The sequence below is a fragment of the Palaemon carinicauda genome, chromosome 17 (assembly GCF_036898095.1).
Source record: "Palaemon carinicauda isolate YSFRI2023 chromosome 17, ASM3689809v2, whole genome shotgun sequence".
NCBI lineage: Eukaryota > Metazoa > Arthropoda > Malacostraca > Decapoda > Palaemonidae > Palaemon > Palaemon carinicauda.
In genome coordinates this window covers 32,979,766-32,988,274 of record NC_090741.1, presented here as the reverse complement: position 1 = coordinate 32,988,274, position 8,509 = coordinate 32,979,766, and the positions used below count along the sequence as shown (strand labels likewise).

The 8,509-nt window shown below is 34.7% G+C and overlaps 1 protein-coding gene and 1 long non-coding RNA gene across 2 annotated transcripts in view; both read right to left on the bottom strand.

The window, feature by feature from the left end:
- LOC137656021 (uncharacterized) overlaps positions 1 to 1,047 on the bottom strand; it is a 1,615-nt gene extending 568 nt beyond the window's left edge. The window contains exons 1-3 of the long non-coding RNA XR_011046912.1: positions 967 to 1,047; positions 584 to 742; positions 1 to 124 (exon numbers count right to left, since the gene is read on the bottom strand). The exon at positions 1 to 124 is cut by the window's left edge and continues 568 nt beyond it. This is a non-coding gene — a long non-coding RNA (uncharacterized lncRNA). The remainder of the gene's footprint in view (positions 125 to 583; positions 743 to 966) is intronic.
- Positions 1,048 to 1,901: 854 nt separating this feature from the next.
- On the bottom strand, positions 1,902 to 6,560 carry LOC137656297 (E3 ubiquitin-protein ligase AMFR-like). The gene is made up of 2 exons (XM_068390469.1): positions 6,528 to 6,560; positions 1,902 to 2,691 (listed from the first exon to the last, which is right to left on the bottom strand). Exons 1-2 carry the CDS (start codon positions 6,558 to 6,560, stop codon positions 1,993 to 1,995), a joined length of 732 nt encoding a protein of 243 aa, XP_068246570.1. The 3' UTR covers positions 1,902 to 1,992.
- Between the last annotated feature and the right edge of the window lie 1,949 nt (positions 6,561 to 8,509).

Sequence of the window (8,509 nt, the reverse complement as noted above, 5' to 3'; positions counted from 1 at the left end):
ACAATCTCCAGACGGGATTTCCAGCAACAATTTTCAAGCATTTATCAAAGTTCTTGACTATTTTCCATTTCTACAAGTCTTATTTGACCTTGAATCGTCATATCCTGAAGTCGCGCCATCCAATCTGAAAAGTATCAAATATCAGAAATGTTCCTTTCAAAAGTTAGGTATCTCTACATAAATGACTTCGATATATCAAGCCTGTAAAATGGTAACGGCAAAGTACCAATTTCGTACAGAGAATGTGTCCATTTACTTTAAATTTAAGAATAGGAATATGAACAATCTTAATATGAACAATCTTAAATGTTTAAATATAAAGAAAATTTACTTTTCTTCAAATATATGATGAACAGGCTTTGAGAAAACTGCAGAACCTACATGAAAGAACAAAAGTAAATTACTCACCAAACTTAAAAACTAAAGGGTTTAGAAGCAAGCCTCCCTGTAGCACACGGTAGACCTTCAACGGTCTACCGTGTGCCACAGGGAACGTCCTCCCACGATTGGGGGCGCCGCCCCCAATCGGAGAGGACTAGCTTGCTTCAAAGGGGGTTAAAACAAACCATAGAATAATACTTGCCTTTTAATTCAGACTGAAAAATACTTCACCAGATTCCAGCGTTGTATTCAGCGACTGTGGGTCTGTGTAAAGATTATACAGGTAACACCATCCCTAATTTCCTTCCGGATTATCAGCTTGAAACGAACAGGTAATCAGGGGATCCCAGATTTTCCTTTCCTGCGAGTGCAAATAATTCGGGAAGTTAAAACGAGGATATCTAAAAAAAAAAAAGAATAATTCAGTATAAATTGAAATAGCAAACCTGTATGTTGAGGCATTGGTATTTGAAATACTTTTAGTATGCAAGAATCAAAAATAGCTAATACCATCTCTAATGCACACCACACTATATCAAAGTATTAGACACAAACGAAAGTCTACTAAAACATATCTTTACTTACCAACTAAACAAACGCTTCAAGCTCTCGATCTGGTGTTATACCGGTTACCGCCAACCACCTACTGACCGAAGTTCTGGCAAGGCATCCAGAGAAACCTTAGCTATGCCAAATCAAGGACTCTAAAGAGAGGAAGGCAGAACCTATAACAACCTTACCCATCACTCGCTTATTTCATTTCGTAAAAGACAATTTTACGCCGGCGAGAATAAAACTATTATTGCAGAATCATCGACTTCCTTTTTATAACAATGCATTCGCGTTGCTGAGAGGTCATTTATCTGGCTTCATTACATATACTGTATGTGGAAAAGAGGCGCATGCGTTATATTTATATTTATATATATATATATATATATATATATATATATATATATATATATATATATGTATATACATATATGTGTGTATATATATACATATATATATATATATATATATATATATATATATATATATATATATATATATATATATATATATATATATACTGTATATATATATATATATATATATATATGTGTGTGTGTGTGAGTGTGTATATTTCCAGATTCATATAATTTTAAGATAGTGATTTATTTTCTGCTGAATTGTGAACGCAATTTCATGTATAAGACCCTAGTGAATATTAAAAAGGGACATTTTGAAGGTAGCGAAAGCAATATACTCTTTTTGGTTTATTTCTCTTGAAGGAACATCGCAGCAATGTTTCGATATGGCAGTAGTTTATTTATGACTCTAAGAATATTTCGCTCAAATGAGCAAATCAAAAAACCTTAAAGACACTTGTAGTGGAAACTCATCCTTATAGTATTCCTTCTTCCTTTTAGTTTCACAGATTTTATAGAAAGCTTTTGTCGCTATCTGGCATTGGAAAAAGAAGATGGTTATCATATACGAGTATTTATTATAGGTTATATGACAGTATATGTTCATTTGAAATTATCAGAGTACAAGTAACATGTTACTAAGTAGAATGTGTACAGCGTAAGTTGGTACTCTAACATTCTTAATTATATTTTCCTCATGTCACTGCCCGCTGATGATGGATTGCGACTTGAATAGATCGTACTGACAAATGGGACACTTATAAGATTCTTTTAGACACCTTCTCAAACAGTCTGCATGAAAGAAATGCTGACAAGGCGTAATTCGTGCACAGCTCATTGCTGTTAAACAGACAGCACACACATCATCATGTCCTCTAATTTCTGAAGGTGTCGCCATCCTATAACAAGAGAGCTTTGACAGTTCCTTGCTCAGTGGGATTAGGTACCTATCCTGTAATTCACGATACTTGATGCGCACATTTGTGAAGCTGGATAGGACCACCAGTCTAAAATTCCCATAGACGAAGCAAAGGAAGAGGAACAGACAAGAGATTGTGATCTGCATCGCGAGCAGCAGAGCTGGGCAGTAGAAGGTTTCCATGCCTTCAAAGTAGTCAAACTTTCTGTAGTCCAGCCAGGAGAAAAACGTTTCTACGAACACTTTTTCTGTCATAATAAAGTAGAATCCTGTAATGAGAAGGTAGGTGACGGTAGGCGTGTAATTTTTCAGACCTTTCTCAAGGCCAAAAACCAACAGCATGAAGACTACAGTGATGATGAAGGTTACAGCCTTGGTCCATTCCAGAACAATCTTAGTGGTAGAAAGAGCCAAGTGATGGACATTCGAAGAGCGAGTGATGTTCACGTACATGGACCAGTCCTCCCGTTCTATGATTTCCTGGAATGAAGGAGAGTCATGTTACATGAATTCTCAAAAGTTAAAAAAAAAAAAAAAAAAAAAAAAAAAAAAAAGATTAGGTAAATCTAGTAGAGAGGCATGAACATATAGGAAACTGAGAGGGAATATGTAAAGGTTGGCAAACAATAGATGTTCTAGAACCCTTAAAATAAGTAACTTACTTAGGCTATCACCACACCAAATCCAGCACAACCGCTTCTCACAACTAAAGGTATTGACGGAAATTATTTTAGTGACGTGGAGGTGCCTGGTTTAGCCACTTCTGTGTGTGTAAGGAAACTTTAGATAAGAGGAGCAGTCTCAGACTTAAGTTCAGGTTTTAATCAAAATGTAGTTATGCCTTTTATCGTTTCATATGAAGCCAGCCTGTTAAGCTTTTAAGATGATATTGTAGCTTCTGGATTTGTGTTGAAATAGCAGAGGATTTCTATACACTCCTACATAATACAGATATAAGAAATTACTTTGCCAACAGAAATAATGAAACACCTGAGCCGGTGCCAAGCGTAACGGTAGAAGTAAAGAAAGAATTATAGCATTAAAAGGCATGAAAACAGGCAAAGCAGCAGAAGATGACCCAACAATTGATTTAATAACAGATGGAGGAGATTTAATAGTAGTAAAACTGTATGAATTTTACACAAAATGTCTGCAAGAATGCTCTATACCTACAGCTTGGAAAAAAAATATCATATTAATTCAAAAAAAAAGGAGACACAAAAGACCTGAAAAATTACTGCCTAATAAGTGTACTTTCTGTAATATACATAACATTTACAAAGATCATACTAGGGCGAATAGAAAAACTGCTAGACTTTAATTAAATGAGATGCAGTCTTTAGACGTGGGTATCTAACCACTGATATTATACATGTAATTAATAAACTAAAAGCATTTGTAGACTATGAGAAAGCTTTTGACTGTCAAAACTTCAGCATTAATGAAAGCCCCTCAAAGACAAGGGATAGATGACTCATATGTTAGAAGACTTGAAGATATTTAAATATATATGTATATATATATATATATATATATATATATATATATATATATATATATATATATATATATATATATATATATATATACATATATATATACATACATATATATATATATATATATATATATATATATATATATATATATATATATATATATATATATATATATATATATATATATATATATATATATATATATATATATAAATATATATATATACATATATATATACAGTGATAAATTTTGCACATTTTTACGTGTTTTTCATATTCAAATAAACCATATATATTTTTCATATATTAATGTCTGGATTCTCTTAACGACCTCGGGATCAGAGCCCCAGGCGAAATCACACAAAGACAAGAGCTTGGCTCCGGCCGGGAATCGAACCCTGGTCGGCAAGCTTATATAGACAGTGACTAACCCACTTGGCCACGAAGAAAGATAAAAGTCAATGACAATTCCACTGTACTTATACCTGTCGAATTCAGGTATTTTGTACTTAGAATTGAAATCAACCCATCTTCACCATCGTAGCTAATTGGTAGTTTGTTACTTGGCATTCAATTAATGATAAATTTTGCACATTTTTACGTGTTTTTCATATTCAAATAAACCATATATATTTTTTATATATTAATGTCTGGATTCTCTTAACGACCTCGGGATCAGAGCCCCAGGCGAAATCACACAAAGACAAGAGCTTGGCTCCGGCCGGGAATCGAACCCTGGTCGGCAAGCTTATATAGACAGTGACTAACCCACTTGGCCACGAAGAAAGATAAAAGTCAATGACAATTCCACTGTACTTATACCTGTCGAATTCAGGTATTTTGTACTTAGAATTGAAATCAACCCATCTTCACCATCGTAGCTAATTGGTAGTTTGTTACTTGGCATTCAATGAATGATAAATTTTGCACATTTTTACGTGTTTTTCATATTCAAATAAACCATGAGTACAGTGGAATTGTCATTGACTTTTATCTTTCTTCGTGGCCAAGTGGGTTAGTCACTGTCTATATAAGCTTGCCGACCAGGGTTCGATTCCCGGCCGGAGCCAAGCTCTTGTCTTTGTGTGATTTCGCCTGGGGCTCTGATCCCGAGGTCGTTAAGAGAATCCAGACATTAATATATCAAAAATATATATGGTTTATTTGGATATATATATACATATATATATATATATATATATATATATATATATATATATATATATATATATACATATTCTCCATATTTACACTAGACGAGACCTTTAATAATCACAGACCAAAGGAATCTCTTTACCTCGTTTCTTTTTTTTTTCTTTCTACACCTCCGATTCGAAAAAAAAAATCTTCCCAATCCGACCTCCAAAACCTTTAGTATGACTCCAATTTTCCCTCGTTGATCAAAACAGCATAAAACATCTCAGTGCGTTTGTAATTACACATGTAAAGAACTCATGAAAAAACTCGTTAGGGTTTTTGCAACCAAACCCCCTTCTTCTCCCCCTCAAAAAAAAAAAAAAAAAAATTCTTTTCGTAAAATTAATCCAGGTCAATTTCGGTGTTTTAGGAATGTGGTTCCCAGTAATTGTCTCTGGTCTCTGTTTCTTTGTGTGAGAGAAAGAGTTAAAGATGGCTTCATTTGCCCAAATTACCATCGGGATTTTCTTTATTGTTGTGTTTTTGGATCGAATGTAATTTCAATACAATTCAAAATTTCCAAATCAACTTCACAGATAATTTCACCAATAATTAGTTGCTTTTAGTCCATGATACCTTGCAACGGTCATACTATTTTCTTTATAAATAAAGTTATATAAAAAAAACAATAAAACAAATATTTCATTTAAACATTTGTACATTCGAATTGAGGAATTCGTGTTAATATTCCCATGTAACCTATCCAATGTTAACGTATATCTGTGCAAATATTTTTTTAGAATCTGGTTGAAGTAGTCTAATGTTCATTTTCATAAGATCATCTACAAAGATAAGGCATTATTATTATTATTATTATTATTATTATTATCACCTAAGCTACAACCCGAGTTTGAAAAGTAGTGTGCAATAACCCCAAGGGCTCCAACAGGGAGGAAAGGAAATAAGGAAATAAATAAACTACAAGAAAAGTAACGAACAATTAAAATAAGATTTTAGTAAAAATAGTATAAAAGATTTAAGAAAAAAAAGCATAAAAGACTATCGCATCAAACAGTTCTCTCTCTCTCTCTCTCTCTCTCTCTCTCTCTCTCTCTCTCTCTCTCTCTCTCTCTCTCAGCGCGCATCTCACAATTCACATTTCGACAAAATGCATCCATGAAATCACCATTATTTAAGAGTTAACTGGGTAATATTTCTTCATTATAACTCGGTCTCATATACTCCTGATTGCAATAAAACAGTTTTCCAAAGATAATTTATTCAATAATACCTGTAATATTTCAACCTTTTTTATCTTTTATCTTTTGCTATCAACATCAACTTTCACATATGTAAATAAGATCATCGTTTCTTTGTTCGTATGTGGCCTATGTGGTAACGTCACTGACTGGTCATCGGCAGACTAGGGTTCGAGTCCCTTTCAGACTTGTTGGTTCCTATGGTCACTGCAGCCTCACCATTTTTGGAGATTCTATAGTAATCAACAGCCATTGCCTGGCCCTCTTTGGCCCTAGCTTAGGTAGAGAGGAGGCTTGAGCGCTGATCATATGTATATACGGTCAGCGTCTAGAGCATTGTCCTGTTTGAAAGGGCATTGCCACTGTCTCTTGCCTCTGCCATTCATGAGCGGCCTTTAAACCTTGAAAACGCTCCACTCACTGTTGTTACTCCTCTCGTACCTATTGGAATCATCTTGTAATCCATTTGTTGGCCAAGAATAAGCAGTAAAGGTTCTTTGACCTCTTATTTGTGGGTGCCATACTTTTAGAATTAGGAGTTCTTTAACCTCTATTTCTATGTGCCATACATACAGCATTAGAGTTTTTTACCTCTTATTTGATGGTGTCATACTTTTAGCATTAGAGGTTCTTTAACCTCGTAATTCGAAGTGTTACATCTGTAGCATTAGAGGTTCTTTAATCTCTTATTTCAAGGTGTCATACTTTTAGCATTAGAGGTACTTTGAATTTTTTATTACGAGGTGTCACACTCCTAGCATTAGAGGTTCTTTGACCTCTTATTTCGAGGTGTCATACTTTTAGCATTAGAGGTTCTTTGACCTCTTATTTCGAGGTGTCATACTTTTAGCATTAGAGGTTCTTTGACCTCTTATTTCGAGGTGATATACTTTTATCATTAGGGTTTTTTTGACCTCTTATTTGAAGAACCATACTTGTATCATTAAGTTTTATTGAACTCTTATTTCTATGTGCCATACTTTTAGCATTGGAGGTTCTTTGACATCTAATTTGAGCGCCTTACCTCTAACATTAAAATCTCTTTGACCAATATTTTAAGTTGCCATAATTCTTGTATTAGAGGCTATTTACCTCTTCGTTTAAAGGCTTTTCGTCGCTGTTCTCTTCTGTCTCTTCTATTTCTCGTTTTTTACCTTAGTTCGTCAGGTTCCTTCGAGATTTCGAGAGGGATTTCATTAATGTGTGTCTTCAGTTCGTCAGGTTCCCCTGACAAATCGATGGTATTCATGTCTTGACCCATCAGAGCGATGGGCAAAGACAAGAATACTATCGATTTCTCTGCAGACACGCCATCATTCCAAAGTAAACAACCAGCAATATAGTATATTTACCAATGCCACTCAGTTGAATCCTTCTGCCTCCGTCCTCATTTCCCGCAATCCGTCTTTACACCAATAAAAAGTTTCGAAGTTATTCTAAGTGTCCAATTATAGGACATCGTTGCAAAATCCCAAGCAAAGGATCCTTCAAGGCGTGCTCTTCATGATCTTCAATGTTCAGCAACTTCGGCGATACCTAACAAAACCTTATGTAGATGAAGGTGTTTTGAAGAGCCTCCAGTGTATATTGTCGTTGTAACTCTGTGAGTTGGGATAAATTTTCCTCCCAGTGGTGTTTGGAAATGGGCAATAATTGCATAACCATGCTCACTGCGTAAGCGTGTATATCAATATAAAGATCATGAGAGGTGTTGCAAGCTTCATTTGAAAAAAATGGAGATGAGGTCTTCAGAAGTCATTTGGAGTTCGGAGCCGAGCTGTTAAGAACTGCTTCTGGAAGATTCTGTTCTGGGGTCATTCAGAACTCAACGCTAAGTCTACAGTAATGTCTTTTGAAGACTTTTGAATATCCAGGAATATTTTCTTGAGTTGTCGTTCAGGGATCTCCGGGAAGATTCTGTTCTGTAGTCATTAAGAAGTTTAACGTCAATGACCCTAGATGTCAGGATGCCAGTAAAACTCAAATCAATCAACCAATCATTCAGAACTTCACGCTAAGTGAACGGCTATTTCTTCTGAAGCCATTTGGAGATCCGAGAAAATTTCCTTTCGAAGCCATTCAGAGATTTTGTTCCGAAGTCATTCAGAACGCCATGGTAAGTCTATGGCTATTTCTTCTGAAGCCATTTGGAAATTCGGGAAAGTATTCTTCCTAAGCCTTTCTGAGATTTTGTTCTGGAGTCATACAGATCTCCATGCTAAGTTTATGGCTATTTCTTCTAAAGCCATTTGGATATCCGAGAAAATTTTCTTCTGAAGCCGTTTAGGACCTGCGAAAAATTCTTTTCTCTCGTTTTATAAAACCCTAGTAACTTATCATTATCATTATTACCATGATAATAATAATAATAATAATAATAATAATAATAATAATAATAATAAT